Here is a 15,948-nt window from a genome sequence, read left to right on the forward strand (position 1 = left end):
CTCTCTCTTCCTCTCTGAAAAAATAAAAATAAAAAAAATAATATATATGTGTGTGTGTATGTGTGTGTGTGTGTGTATATATATATATAAATAAATCAAAGGAACTGTATTTATTGGTATTTTTTTTCCATTTTTATTAACCAAGAGTCTATAGCTAGGTATGAAATCAAAACATGTGCTTCAAATAGTATCAACATTAAGTTTGATTTTTCAGGTGGTTGATTGATGTTTGTTAACCTGTGTACCTTTACTATGAGTAGGGAATTCTTTGAACGTTTTAAAAAATGAAAATAATGTGAAGTCCCTGTTCCATGCTCTTTCTCTCACCTCCCCACCCCAACCCCCCAATGACAGACTCAGGGGATCCCTGTGCTCCTAGGATCTCAGGCTGAGGCTATGATCTGTACCTTGAGAGTTTGTAGTTTTATTAGTAAACTTTTTTAAATGAAAAAAAGATCATTTAAAATATCCACTAACATGAATTTTTATTAAGAAAAGTACTGCCTCCCTCCCCATTTGTGGGGGAACGTAATAGAGAATCTGTCCTGATGCCATTCTTGATGTCTGGTCCTGGGGACCCAAGCTCCTGACTCATCCCTTCTTTTAACCTGTGTTACTGGAAGGCCTCCCTCTTTCTCTCGCCTGTCTCTAGTTTTTCTTCTCTCTGTTGGCTTTGTGCCTTCTTGTACTTCCTGTTTCTGTCTGTTTCTCACAGTGAATTGGAGCCCTGTCAGGGCAAGGGTACCTCCATGTTCGCTGTGCTGGACCAGGGCCTGCCCGTTCGAATGGGAGCCGGGCAGCAGCAACCCCCTCTGCCTCCAGGCCCTCCCTACACTTCCTGTGCCTGGGCTCTGTCCTGAGTCCATTTCAGTCCTTTTCAGGCCCACAGCAGCTCTAAGAGGAAGTAGATCACTGTTACTGTTCCCATGTTAAAGACAGGTTAAAGTCATATCACTTTGCATTTGTTTAGTGACACTTATCTCTTACCTTTGGCCCTTAGGATGAAAAAATAAAATGATTCAAAGAGCAAAACATAGAGTACAAAGAGAAATAAAAAGTCTGGAAGATAAGTAAATGGAATAAATGGCCCCTGAATACTCATGTTGTCAGTGAGAGGGTCGTTTGCCTTTTTTTTTTTTTTTTTAAATATTTTTTTATTGATTTCAGAGGGGAAGGGGGAGGGGGGAGACAGAAACAGCAGTGATGAAAGAATCATTGATCAGCTGCCTCCTGCATGCCCCCTACTGGGGATCGGGCCCGAAACCTGGGCATGTGCCCTTGACCAGAATGGAACCCGGGACCCTTCAGTCTGCAGGCCGACACTCTATCCACTGAGCCAACCCAGCTAGGGCTGGGTCGTTTTCCTTCTAAAACTGCCCTCTTGGTGACGCTGTGTTCCCCAGAGGCGCTGCTCCGAACCATGGCATCACACTGCATGGCACTGTATTCCTAAGTTTCCAATCGTCAGCATTTCCATGTTCAGAAATGGTTTGAGCCCTAACTGGAGACAGTGTATATATTTATGTTGGTTTTATTTTGTAACTGCTGGTCATGCGTCACTTCCTAATCAGCAGTGCTCGTTCGCTTGGGCAGATGGTCTTGAAGAGAACATTGCCAAATAATTGGATGTGCTTGTTGCTGCTGAGGTTAATATTTAACAGAAAAGAAAGTGGTGTTTAACCAGATGAGGATTTGGGCATCATTAGTCGATATTTATATTACTCATTATAGTTTTAAAACATCGGTTTTGTGTAATTGCACTGTCAGATAGCATCTCCAGTTTAGCACAGAGACAAAGTAAAAACCAAACTACTTTATCCACAGGCAAAGTAGGAGGTGGTAGAAGAAATAATGAACCAAATTCATTTTATAAAAAATGTGTTTGTAGGATGTCTTTGGAACAATATGATTTATCATATCTCAAATACAATACATATTGATGGTTAGGTTTGGGTATAGTAGCAAGTAGTATTAGACATTGTCAATATTAACAACAGAAGAAAATTTTTGTTTTAATCCTAATTTTTATGTTTATGCACATTTTTTTTTGGTAAGCCATTTAACCTTTTGCACTCGGATGTCTAGTGTGACTCAACACGGTTAGCATTAGAATAAAGGAATGGAGAAAAAAGCAAGCGAGTGCAAAGGGTTAAAACCCTCCTTCTTTGGGGAGGAGATAGTCAAGTGTATATTATAAACAAAAACTTGCTGAAAACCCCCCCTGTGTAATGAGCATTAGGGAAAAGGTGGACTTACGTGATAGTTGATATCTTGTAAAATGAAAGGCATATACATTAAAGGGAGAATAATTGCAATTGCCACTTGTTCACAGTGGTGGCTTGAGAGTTGGAGCAAGGTGACCAAAAACAGCAGGTTCAGTTCTACAAAGAAGGTTTAAGTTAAACATCAGCCTATATAAATTTCCACTAAAAATCTTCATAAGGTATAATGGGGTAATCAGTTCTTCTCACTGGATGGCTAAAGAGCAGGTGCCACTAGCCACATTACTCGGGATGTTTGACTTTGAAGGGGGATGGCCCTCTGGAGTCCAAGGTCAAGGTAAAGAATGCAGGTCAGTGAGTGGAATGGTGGCTGAGCCAGTGATCTGTTTGGGGGCAGGAGGGCCCATAACACATGGATCCAACAAGCAATGCAGGCGGGCCGCTCAGGGACACTGCGGAGCCACGGGTTCGGACTGAAAGATCCGTAGGTCCCTTTCGTTCTCATTTGTATAAATGTTTTCATTTTAGTGGAGTTTTCTATCTGCTTCGCTAATTTCCATTGGAGCATCCTTAGGAAAATTTAATGTACATATTAAGAATCACAGCGTGTGTGTAACTTTTGTGTTTGTGCCTTTGTTTAGTTTGGACCAAGGAAAATATGTTTTATTAACAAGGTTTAATTCTCTTGGAGCAGTCGAGTGTTAACAGATGTGGTCACAGAGGCCAGGTGGCCTGCTCCTCCGTTCTCCTCCAAGCCTTTGGTGGTCCGGAAAGCTTCTTGAATTTCTCTCTTACGTGAATGTTGATATAATCTGCCTGTACTTTAGTTTTTGGGATGAATTAATTTATACGATACCCTTCCTAAGTGGATTTTTTTTTCATCTGAAAAAGACATTTTTCCATCCGATTGACAGCTTTGTTTTTTATTTCATACAAAAAGTAAGGGATTGTTTATAATCATAGGCGTTAGTCTATTGCTAGAGCGAAAGGGTCCTCGGATGTGACTAGTCCAGCCTTGCAGTGCGCAGGGTGCCTTATGCAGCTACTGGACAGGTGGTTGCCCAGCCTCTGCTGGAGCATTTGCAGTGACAGGAAGTTTGCTACCTTTCCCAGTGTTTCAACGGCTGTATTATGTAGGTCCTGCCGTTTTTAAGCCAAAGTGTGCTTCTGGTGACTTATACCTTCAGTCCGAGCTTCGTCCTCTCATTGACAGCTGGGAACGTTTCTCTCCTCTTCAAGCTGTAATTTTCTTATCTATAAGATGATCATGAGTTGCAAGATCTGGTTGTCTCACCAGGATCGAGGTGAAGAACAGCCGAGATAATTGTGACCTTAGGCAAAATCCTTTCCACATCTCAGAGTATTACCCTCTTAGCTTTACCTCTGGTGTGTAATGTGATGGGACAACAGCCGTGCCTGTCCATCAGTTTGTGAACCTTGATAGGCACTTTCCAGTTGACGTTCTTGTCATTAACAAATGAATTAATTCGTCTCTTCAGTCAACATTTATTGACCATTCACCATGTGCCTGGCACTTGCTTGGGCCTCAAGTGAATTAAACAGTGAACAAGACAGATACCATCTCTATCTCATTGGGGCTTAATCTTTCTTCCCTAGTCTTTTTACTTTGAGATATAAGTGCTTTTGACTGTTCAAAATAAAATAATATTGTTAGTTTCCTTTAACGAAGTGTTTTTGGTTTTCTGACTGGTACACTATTGAGCAGTATGTCTTTGATTTGTAGATATATGGAGTCTGGGAGTGATCCTTTTCATGTTGGTGTGCGGGCAGCCGCCCTTTCAAGAGGCCAATGACAGTGAAACATTGACAATGATCATGGATTGTAAATACACGGTCCCATCCCATGTGTCTAAAGAGTGTAAAGAGTAAGTAAAAAAAAAAAAAAAAGTGTGTTTATTTTAATTTTTGAACTTAATATTTCTGCTCCTGATAAGTGTGTTTTGGGGAGTTAACCCCAGAATATGATTTGAAATTTGATATTAGATACAGAGTGTATTACTGTATTGCTTAAATATGCCAGTTTTTAAGAAGCTCATTATGTGCTTCTTCAGGCTCCAGGAGAGGGGGTTACTTTCACTTGAAATGAGACATTACCACGAGAACTACTCTTCGCTGTTTGCATCAGCAACCAGCACGGCCACCTGGAATTATTTGAAGTTCCAGAGAAGAGTTAGGGCATTTCTGAAATAGACAATCAACACACCATTTTGGGATTTACATAGTGTGTCTCGTAATTTTATTCCCACACCCCTCCCCCGAGTTAACTACAGAGCTCTGTTTTGGTTCAGGTGACAATGGGAAGCCAACCAAAAATACACTCAAGTTGATTGTTTTGGATTTAAAGTACTACACAGTACTCTGATATGTGTAGTAAGGAATATAGTGGAATAAAGGAACTGTTGGAAGCTCCGGATTTCATTGATGTTGTGGGTGATACTTTGAAATGAGCTTGGCTGAGTATAGCTACCACTTACAGGATTTTGCTGTAGTAATGTAGTTTTGAGTTTCTCCCATCAGCTGGTAACTATGTATGTTGCCAGATGGGTAGTAGACTTATGGGGGATCACTTTGTGATTATAGAAATGTCTAATCACTATGCTGTACCCCTGAAACTAATATAGTATTCAATGTCAACTGTAATTGGGGGGAAAAATAGAAGGAAATCTGAGTTGGAAGAATCCTTTCTTCAGTTGGAGCCCCATCTTAGGCCATGTGGTGGATGGTTAAGAACTTAGGTGTTCAAACTATCTTCTCCCTTTACTAATGATGTGAGAATAACAGAACCTACCTTTTAGGGTTATTGTTAATGTCTATAAAAGCTCTTAGCTCAGCCCGCAGCACAGAGGAAGCACCTGATATGAATGTTGGTGATGGCGATGTTTATGCCCTTCCTATTATTCTTCTCTGCCCCAGGAAGCAGGATATATGTTGTGTGCATGTTAAATGTTTGCAACTCAAGGAATATCTCCACAGCCTCTATTCAAAAACTTATTTTTATATTGAAATATGTTATTCACAAGAATGTTTAAAATGTGTCTGTAATAAAATGAACACCTCTGTACCTGTTATCCAGTTTAAGAAATGGAAAGGTTCTAATAACTTAGAAAGAAGCCTTCTGTGTCTCCCTCCAAGTGGGATTATCTTTAATAATCATAGGACCACTCAGTTTTCTACTTTCTCCTGTGTCAGTTTTGCTAAGTTGTGTTTTTCAGGGAACTCATTCATTGTTTTTCTTAATGGAAAAGCAAGCAAGAATTTACTGACCATAGCAAAAATATCATGGGGCCCCTTAGAGGTTAGGGAATACGAGCCTTGGGGGAAGGAGAGAGAGAGAAGGGAATGGCAAGGGCATGCTCCCTGGAGGGATAGTGCCGGGAACTTGTTCATTTTACCTAAATTTTCAGATTTATTGGTCTCAAGTATTTATAATACCCTCTAGTTATATCTTTTAAGTCTATAGATTAGTGGGGGTGTTGTCCTTTTTCATTCTAATATAGATACCTGTTGCCTTCTCTTATTTTTGTCTTGTGCAATCTTGCCTGCGGTTTATTATCTCATTAGTCTTTTTCAAAGAACTACCTTGGTTTGTTTGAACAATGGACTTACTTCCCTTTCCAGCCTGATCACCCGGATGCTACAGAGAGATCCCAAGAGAAGGGCCTCTTTAGAAGAGATTGAAAACCATCCTTGGCTTCAGGGCGTGGACCCTTCGCCAGCCACCAAGTATAACATCCCCCTGGTGTCCTACAAGAACCTCTCAGAGGAGGAGCACAACAGCATCATTCAGCGCATGGTGCTCGGGGACATAGCGGACCGAGACGCCATTGTCGAGTATGTCACCACTCACCTGTGTGGGGCCATGGGTTCAGACGCTTGGAACGGGCTCTCTCTGTACTTGCCAGGGCCTGTGGCCCTGTGTGATGGCTAGAGGTCCAGCTGACAGGGTCATGCCATTTATCTCTAGAGTTCCCTGCCCAGGTCCTGGCTCTTAGGTTTTGTTGTACTTTGTTTATTTTTGTACTAGTGACACGGGGTGTGTCATGGAGCTCCGTGGCCTTTCTCCCTTCCTCCTGGGGTGCAGCTGCTTTGTATCCCAGTATATGCCTTGCCCATAGCAGTATTCTCGTCATTCCCATGTCCCTCACTGGTTCCCACAGTGAGCAGGGAGAATGGGGCAGCATCTCAAGTCCCCAAAGTCAGGGGTTGGCATGTGGGGGCCAGTCATGCATTTATGTAAGTGGAGTGTTCGTGAACCACAGCCGTGCCCACCCATTGTGTGTTTTGTCCACGGTACATACGGTACATGTGCTCCTGCAGCGTATCTGTGAGACCACATGACCCTCAAAATCTGAAACACTTGCTCTCTGGTCCTGAAGAGCCCCTGCTGCCACCACCTGGACCCACAAGGCCCACGAGTTTAACTAAGTCCTGAACACCACGGAAGGACTGCAGAACCTGCGGGGCTTAGAAATCACCTAACTTTTTAAAATAACCTGAGCAGTTTAGAGTCAAGGATAATATAAAGATACAGCTGCTTTGCTTTAGCATTGATTCATTTCCGTAGAGGTCCTAGCTTTAAAATATGGAACACTTCCACAAAGGAAAAGTCAAACGTTATTTACCCCATTGAAACAGCTGGTACGATGGAAAGAGTGGCTTGCCAAGGACACACACTTTAGTCATGTGTAGGAAATGATGGTTCGTTTTTGAGTAGGTAGAAGGCTATTTTTGTCTCCCCGAATTGGCTTAATGTTCTTAGCTTAAATAAATAAATAGCTGCCAGGGTGTTACAGCGCTATTTACTTCATGTAAATTCAGTTATAAACCCAAAAGGAGCGCTCATCAACTGATTTAGGAGGTTCCATGTGCCCGTCCACCAGTGAGCATGCGCCAGAGGGAAGTGGGGATTTGGATGCCCGAGCTGCCCTCCCAGGTGGTCTCCGTCTTACTGCGTCCACAGCGTGAGCCCCTCCTCTGTGGGTGACCCTGCATCAGAGACTCACATGTGTTGGCTCTCCTGGGCTCTTACTTTGGAGTCTGTCCTCAGCCCGCCCGCCCGCCCGCCCGTTAAGCTGTGGCCCAGGTACTCGTGGTGAAAAGTGATCCCATGTCGCTTCTTTCCTAGTGTTCATTGTGCATTTTCACTAACGACAGAAAGTTCCTGAAAAGCCTGGTCGCGTAGTTCTGGGCCTGGTGGGCCCCTGTCCCCTGCTCCTGCTCTTGCCTGGAAGGCCAGCTTCAGGGGAGCAGGCAGGGCCCCCTCGGAGGGCCTTGCACCCCCAGCAGCTCCCCAGCCCCGGTGGCTGCACTCGGTTCTCAGATCATCAGTTTTGAAATGGATGAATGAAAACATTGACAAAGAAGATGCTAATGACAGGCTCTTGGTTACATTAATAATAATGCATTAATATATAAAATTCCAATAAATGCCAAGAGAGAGTAAGAGTAAAAACTCCCTGATTTTTGTGATTGGTATCCGTGTCTCAGGGCATATTCATAGCACCCATTTCACTGCTGATGGCAGCAAGTGAGCCAGCTCAACGACAAGCACTTCGACACAGAGTCGAGTGTTGGATAATGTGTACATTCTTGAAGCCTCATTTCCTTTTATGCACCTACACCTGACATCTAGCCCACATGCCAGCAGCATATTGAATTTTTCTTACTAACGGAATATTTTTATGCAGGTTTTTTTTTTTTTTTTTTTTTAGAGTTTCAAGAGTAATCTAAATACTAGTTTTTTTTCTTGTTTGTGATCTTCCATAATTTTAAAGACTCTAAGCATTGGATTCCATTTGCTTGTACTGAACTTTAAAAACATCAGTTCTGCTTGTAAAAATCTGCCGCTGAGGTCTCTGTGCCCTCTCCCTGTTTCTCCAGAGCCCTGGAAACCAACAGGTACAACCACATCACGGCCACGTACTTCTTGCTCGCCGAAAGGATCCTGAGGGAGAAGCAAGAGAAAGAAATCCAAACCAGATCTGCCAGCCCCAGCAACATCAAGGCCCAGTTTAGGTGAGAAAAAATCTTCACTGATTTTAGTAAGTTAACGTTTTGAAATAGTGAACTTTGTGTGTTTGTTTGCTTAATGCTTCCTAACTCGGGGGCAAGAGCGTGAACAGCGATGGCGGGCTCTCCACACGCGTGGGGCTTGGAGCCTTCGTCACCAAGGATGCCGCAGGCTCCTGGGCTCAGTGGGCTGCGGCTGCTGGCCTGGCCAGGAACATGTTTGGAGACTCAGTCTCAAGCCAGGGTGTCTGTAGTTTATTTTCATTAAACTCTTCTAGGTCTGACATGTATTAATAAATTCTTTTCTTTATTCTTTTATTCCAGGAACAAGGCCAGTTTTCCCTCAGTTATTTGCAATAACTTTTTTAAATGACAGGGCATTTCTGGGCCGTGATGTTGTCTCAGGATTTCAGGGATTTGACAGTCAGATGAACCAGTTGATTTATTGGCCGATGACCTGGGGAGGTCACTTAACCTCTGACTCAGCTGCTGAGCTGTGTGTGAGGTGGGCGGAGTCACGCTGCCTGCCTCCTGGGGTGTGGCGGGGCCAGATGAGTTAGGGCCTGTGAGGTGCGTCCAGCCGGCTCCCTGGTCGCTGCCTTTGGTAGGACTGTCACCACCCTGTCCCTTCTTCCCTCGTCCTTCCTGAGCTCTCCATCCTCCTTCCAGTTTCCTTTTCTCCTGCCATGCTAGCTTTCCCTTTAAAATCGGAGCGTAGGAAGGGTTACCTTTTACATCATCATTGGGAAATTTATTAGAATTCATATCCAGATAAAGTAACCCATGGAACTGTAGTGATTGAAAAACCAAAGGACGCTCCCAAATCTGAATAATTCTCTACTCGTACATCCAACAGTCAATTATTATATGTGTGTGAATATACACTGAGTGGCCAGACTATTATGATCTCTAAACACATAATAATCTGGCCACTCAGTGTGTGTGTGTGTGTGTGTGTGTGTGTGTGTGTGTGTGTGTGTGTATGAGGCCGGGTGCATGAATTCGTGCATGGGTGGGGGTCCGGCCTGCCTGGCCAGGGGGAGGGTACATGGGCGGTTGGCTGGCCTGCCTGCTGGTCAAACTCCTGGTCGAGGGGACAATTTGCATATTAGCCTTTTATTATATAGGAGATCATAATAATCTGGCCACTCAGTGTATACTTATTATTTAAAAAGAGAGGAAAACCATTGGATTTAAATTCCCTGCAGTCGCTTGCCATGCTAGGTTGTTGCTTGGGCTGGAGCAACAGAGGAGAGAGAAGAAAGCAGTCCTGGTGGCTGAAGAAGCAAGAGGGAGAAGTCTGAGCTGGAAGCTGAGTGTAGGAACTTAGTGTCCTGCACACATTCTTCTGTAATGGAAACTAGACACGCTGTCTGGTGTCGGCTTGGAAGAGGCCTGGGCCCGGGGAGCCAGGGGACTCTGGGCATGAGACAGAGCAGGAGAGTGACACGGAGAGGGTGGGCCAGCCTCGTCCTGCTGAGCCCTCTGGTGGGAAAGCACAGCCTCCGAGTAGTCGCCCCACGCCGGGCCACCAAGTCGGGAGCCACCCACTTCTTCTGGAGAAGGGACATTTGGATTTGAGCTGTTGTCTGTTCAGTGAGACGGAACAGAGCTCGATCTAAAAGTGTTCAAATAGTACTGAGTTAAATTGGTTTTACTTCTGGAAATTGCAAAGCCAATAGCAGCTATAAAGAAGTATCAGAGCCTCCCACACAGTTTCCTTGACCCTCCTGGGGATTCTGGAGTGGAGACGCCCTGCAGGCCTGTCTTCCTCCTGTGTCTGCTTCCTTGCCTTCTCTTTACGGCACTGTGACTTCGGGATCCAGACCCTGGGCCTGGCTTGGCTCTGTTGCTGAGGATGCCTAATGGTCAGCATGACCACTACAGCTGCAGCCCTCAGCCATCCTGTTTCCGGGGTGGGAAGGGGAGGAGAGAAGCGCCGTTATCAGGCTGTGCCCCTCCCCATCCTTCTCGAATGGACTGGCTGCTGCTCTGGCAAGTCAGTACCTCGCCCCCCGCCATGGGCTCCGCAGTGGTCGTGGGGTGATGTTCTGGTGGCTGCTCAGCCTGAAAGCAGTGTGTGCGGCTCTGCTCTGTGGGACCTCGAGGCTCACCGGGAGTGGGCGCAGTGGTGTTGGGGGAGGACAGACGACTTGTCCAGAGACACTGCTTGACCTCACAAACATGATCGGACACTCAGCTTCTATAAACTACCACGCAGTGACGACAGCAAATGGCCCTCCACCCTCGAGGGAATGTGATACGGCTCTGAGCTGGGGGCAGGATGTTGGTTATAAATTCCTATGAGTTTTACCAAGCTATAGATTTAATTAGGTGTTATTTCTAGGATCACATAACTGGTGTGAAATGAAAATGTCATCGTGTGGAAGTGGCTGTTGTAAATGTGTCTGGCATCTGCTGGTCCCCTGGGCAGGGAGGACAGCTGAGAATTCCAAGACGTTTATTCAAAACAAGCCAGAGACCTCATTTTCAAAAGTCTTTTTCTTTAGTTACCAAGCAGGGTTCTTGTTACTTGAGTGATTCCAGATTGGGGAATAAAATCAAAGTTTACGTCATAGTGGATTTTGCTATCCAGTACTCTTGCGTGAGCATTTAAAATAGAAGTATTTATATTTTGCTGATGTCATTTTTTTTATTGGTGAGGAGATTGATATATGCCAGCATTCACTGACTATTCTCTCCAACATTCTCATGTTAAATCGATTCAATTATTTCCATTTATCTTTGTAAATACCAGACTTTTACAAAAAGGAGGACTGGAAATTTCAGGTGAAATACTCCATCAAAAGCTGTGATCTAAGACCCACAGGGACTGAGTGTGTGGTGTCCAGGTTTTGCTTTGGAGGTGACTCCCGTGTGCTTTTAAAAAATGTTTTTCTTGGGGTATAAACTGTTGTATAGAAGAGGCGCCCTTTGCAGACCTTTTCTGAGAGCTGGGACGAAGTTTTTTGGCCAATGAGCTCAGACTGAGCTGCATTCAGAACCCGCGTGCCCTTCAGGTGTCCTTGCTGACGTTCACAGGGGGTTGAATGAGTTTGCATGGCTGCCATTTCTTCTTTTCTTTTAAGTGTGCGGATTTTGTCCCAGGAAGTTGTGTATAGTGTACTTGAACAAAGTCTGCATATGATTACATGCGTGTCCCTTTCCCGTGTTACACAGGCAGTCGTGGCCCACCAAAATCGACGTGCCCCAGGACCTGGAGGATGACCTCACCGCCACTCCTCTGTCCCACGCGACCGTCCCTCCGGCTCCTGCGCGGGCTGCCGACAACGTCCTCAATGGCCACCGGAGCAAAGGCCTGTGCGACACGGCCAAGAAGGACGACCTCCCCGAGTTGGCTGGCCCGGCATTGTCCGCGGTGCCGCCGGCGAGCTTGAAGCCCGCGGCCAGTGGGCGGAAGTGCCTGTTCCGGGTGGAAGAAGATGAGGAGGAGGATGAGGAGGACAAGAAACCCATGTCCCTCTCCACACAAGTGGTCCTGCGCCGGAAGCCCTCGGTGACCAACCGGCTGACCTCGCGGAAGAGCGCCCCGGTGCTGAACCAGATCTTCGAGGAAGGGGAGTCCGACGACGAGTTCGACATGGATGAGAACCTGCCCCCCAAGCTGAGCCGGTTAAAGATGAACATCGCCTCCCCGGGGACGGTTCACAAGCGCTACCACCGGAGGAAGAGCCAGGGCCGCGGCTCCAGCTGCAGCAGCTCGGAGACCAGCGACGACGACTCGGAGAGCCGCCGGCGGCTCGACAAAGACAGCGGCTTCACCTACTCCTGGCACCGCCGGGACAGCAGCGAGGGGCCGCCGGGCAGCGAGGGCGACGGCGGGGGCCAGAGCAAGCCCGGCAACAGCAGCGGCGGGGCGGACAAGGCCAGCCCCGGCGAGAACAACGCGGGCGGGGGCAGCCCCTCGGGCGGCTCGGGCGGCACCCCGGGGGGCACCTCGGGCAGCACCCGCCGCTGCGCCGGCCCCGCCAACTCCACGCAGCTGGCCTCGCGCGGCGCCGGGGAGCTGGTCCAGAGCCTCAAACTCATGGGCCTCTGCCTGGGCTCTCAGCTCCACGGCGGCACCAAGTACATTCTGGACCCGCAGCACGGCCTGTCCTTCTCCAGTGTCAAGGTCCAGGAGAAGTCCACGTGGAAGATGTGCATCAGCTCCGCGGGGAACCCGGGCCAGGCCCCCGTGGTGGGCAGCCTCAAGTTCTTCTCCGACCACGTGGCGGACAGCACCGCTGAGCTAGAACGGATACAGAGCAAGAACCTGAAAAATAACGTGCTCCAGCTACCTCTGTGCGAAAAGACCATCTCTGTGAACATCCAGCGGAACCCCAAGGAGGGGCTGCTGTGCGCCTCCAGCCAGGCCACCTGCTGCCACGTCATCTGACGGCGGCCGCCCGGCCACTCGCACGCTTCCTGCTCAGAGCAGTGAAGACCGGCTCCCTTCACTGTTTCCTTTCCGGTTTTACTCTTAGCGGGCAGTTATTTATTACGTTTCCTTAGTTCGCCTGGCGCCGTGACAATGCATGGTCTTTGTGCATGCTGCTGCTAGCCACTGCTTTTCTGTCCCAGCCGAAAGTCAACCTCTTGTGTCACTTTCACATTCAGAATTTTAGTGTGGATGATCAGGATTAAATTAAAATGTATATTTGGAACCTAACATAAATGAAGCACTTAGAAATTTGATGTTCCGCACTTAACCTAGACAGAGAAAACATGCTTGTATTTCCTTGTTGAAAAATCTAAATTCCTGTCCTGACCTTCTGTTACACGGAGACTCCGTGCTCCGGGCACACTCTGGTGTCCGATACAGAACCAAAGCAATAACGGTGAGATGCCGACAGGCCTGGAGCCCGCGGACGTGCCTGCCAGCTTTCCGAGGCTGCGCCGGACGGAGTACAGCCGACGTCTGCACTAGAACCTTAAACCGAGATTTCAACATACCCACACCTGTTTGTCTTAAGCTATAGTGTGAAAAAAGTTTGGGCTCTTAAGAATTAACTGAAAAAGATTTTCCTGTTTTGTAATAGGTGAGATGAAGTACTTAGATTTATACGGCAGCTTCCCCTGTAGTGGTAAATGACAAGCAGACAATCTTCTTTTGTAATGTGTGAACTGATGATGTCTTAACTCTACTTCGAGAGTGTGTCTGTCTAACAGAACAAAATGACGCTCGTGTAAGCTCCTTCCCGCAGGGCACAGCCCGGGGTTTCTTTCAGAACCATGTAGACAGAAGACACTGGAGGGCCTAAGGTGGAGGCAGAGTGCACACAGAGGTGGGCAAAGTCAAACCCCGGTCAATGAGAAAAACATATATAAACACATACATAGACACATGGATTGATTTTTACAAGGTTGGTAATTAGGTTGTCTCTTTTGTTATTTCCGTTTTATATCCTTTAGCTCAATTAGCTATGACAATTGGCTAATCAAAAAATACACATCAAAGGGTAGAATCCACACAATCAGCGAACAAAACTGCACCAAACCTGCTTCAGTTTTGTTTTTTTTGCTGGAAATATTTTTCACTTTGCCTTCCTGCCAAAACAATAATCAAGAACTCTTGCTTTAAACTATTCCTGCACGGAGACTGCTTTTGACCAGATAATCACCTTTCGAGACACAGTGTGTCTGTGGGGCCCAGTGTATTGCACATCGCCGATGGCGGAAGGGCCAGAGCTCATTTTCCCTGCTGTGCCCTGAGCGGTCTCAGCTGCTGAGCCACCCTGGCGATAGGATGCGGCCGGCCGGGCCTTCCCCCGCTCATCAGCCTCCGGTGAGGTGTCTGGCCCACACAGTGGCAGAGCACCAGGGGCGGCACTCCATTGGCACAGCTCCTCCAGGAATACACCGACCTTGCTACTTGAGTGTCCAGCTCTTTTACTCAGAACTCTGAATTTCACTGTATACTTACTAGACTAAGTAAAGATGATACTTCAAATACTACTTTTACTTTCTAGACCTAGGCTAGATGTGTTTTAAGCTATAGCTCTAGTTCAATGTGATATTTATCATTGAAAGCTATGAGAATAGGTGTGTGGGTGAAGCCATAGAACACATTTGCTTGAAACTCTTGAGCAGGGATCTTATAAAGGGCCAGAAATAAGATGTGTGGTTCACATAGACAGTGAGCGTAACATCTGTATTAAACATAGGAGAGAAGTTTATAAAGGGCATTGGCAATAAACTCTTTGTTGCAGCTGTTTTCCAAGTAATGTAAATACTTTTTCCTGTGATTATGTATAGCCTTGGAATGGCACATTTGAACCCGTATGTGTTCGGTTTTCATTGTGTTTTTTATATTCAGATGTATATATGGTGCTCACTTTAGGATCAGCAGTGTTGACCATTTATGCTGCATAGCTGTATTATAGCCTTATTAGTTGTGTGTGGTTGGTTGGCCCTCTGGGTAGACAGATGGTAGTCTGAGTGGTGTCTTACTCATTTGTTCCTAAGTGAATGACTGTGCATGTGTTGTATGTCATCGTATGTTGTCCCATAACAGAGAGGGAGCGAATAATCATTACATTAAGATAATATTGGACCAAACTACTTACTTGCTCTAACAGTTTCTTGTATCCCTTAACCTGTCTTCAGAAGTTGCATAGAGTTACAGTAGTGTGTAAATTAAATATTGTGGACAATTCGTCTTGTATTTTTCTGTATGTGTGTGTACATATATACATATGTGTGTATATATATATAAATATATATATAAAAATATGTACTTCGGACAATTCTATCTGTATTTAAAGATGTGACAATCTTGACACCGACTTTAAGAATAGCCGTGAGACTGAATCAAATTAAAGGTATTTCTGCCACGTAAGAGCTGGTGTGTGTGAAGAACATACAGAATGGTCAACTGACCTGGTCAGTTGCGTGCACTGCGGGTTGATTTTCCTCATCGTGTGAACGTGGACAGGCCTGTGACAATAAAGTGGCATATTGGTGTTCAGCAATAGAATGGCGTCCCCTGTTCTGTTTCTTCCGTGTCCCGCCCTCCAGTGGGTGGCATCTCGCTGTGGCAGGTGCTCAGGAGCGGGGGTGGGAGGAGCCAAGGCGCCCTTCACGGCTCCACACCCCGAGGTCCTTATCTTGACTGGACCGTGGAGACCTCCAGGACGATGCCGTCCCTCCCCTTCCCCCCCCCCCCCCCGGCCTCACGCTGGGGAAGGGGTGCTCTCCGCACTTTGGTCGTTGGTGTGTGGCCTCGCGATCGACCACAAAACGTGGAGGAGGTTTGATGGCAGTTTGCCTTGAGCCTGTGGCACCCATGTCGCCGACAAGGTCGCAGAAATGACGGCCTCCCTTCCACAGTGCTGTGCACTTCCTCAGGGGAAGGGGACACAGGCCGCAGTGTCAGGCTCCCCCCCCCCCCCCATTGCTGTCTCCGGTTACACCTGGGAGTGCTGAGGCCCAGGCAGGAGGGGCAGAGCTGGGTGGGTCCAGGTCTGCTGACCCTCGGGGGCAACCCCACCCCCAACCCCCCAGTCTCCAATAGGCACAGGCCTGATTTTTCCACTGATTTTTCGAGAGTGAGTGGGAGGGAGGGGGACAGACAGAAACCTCCATGAGAATGGGCAGGGAGATCAGCTGATGGGGTCACATCTGGAACCCACTGCCCCCACCCACCGTGTTCATGTGACTCGGGGGGACGGTGAGCTGGGTCCGAGGCGCCCAG

General features: G+C 46.8%; 1 protein-coding gene across 4 annotated transcripts in view; it reads left to right on the plus strand.

Annotated features, from left to right (window-relative positions):
- Positions 1-15,225, plus strand: part of SNRK (SNF related kinase) — a 39,038-nt gene extending 23,813 nt beyond the window's left edge. For all 4 annotated transcript variants that reach the window (XM_079794903.1, XM_079794900.1, XM_079794902.1 and 1 more), the window contains 4 exons: positions 3,967-4,108; positions 5,862-6,074; positions 8,124-8,258; positions 11,433-15,225. In XM_079794903.1, the coding sequence (XP_079651029.1) occupies positions 3,967-4,108; positions 5,862-6,074; positions 8,124-8,258; positions 11,433-12,651 (1,709 nt within the window). In that variant the 3' untranslated portion in view covers positions 12,652-15,225. The remainder of the gene's footprint in view (positions 1-3,966; positions 4,109-5,861; positions 6,075-8,123; positions 8,259-11,432) is intronic.
- Positions 15,226-15,948: the final 723 nt, after the last annotated feature.

This window comes from Cnephaeus nilssonii (genome assembly GCF_951640355.1).
Source record: "Cnephaeus nilssonii genome assembly, chromosome: 17".
NCBI classification, from domain to species: domain Eukaryota; kingdom Metazoa; phylum Chordata; class Mammalia; order Chiroptera; family Vespertilionidae; genus Cnephaeus; species Cnephaeus nilssonii.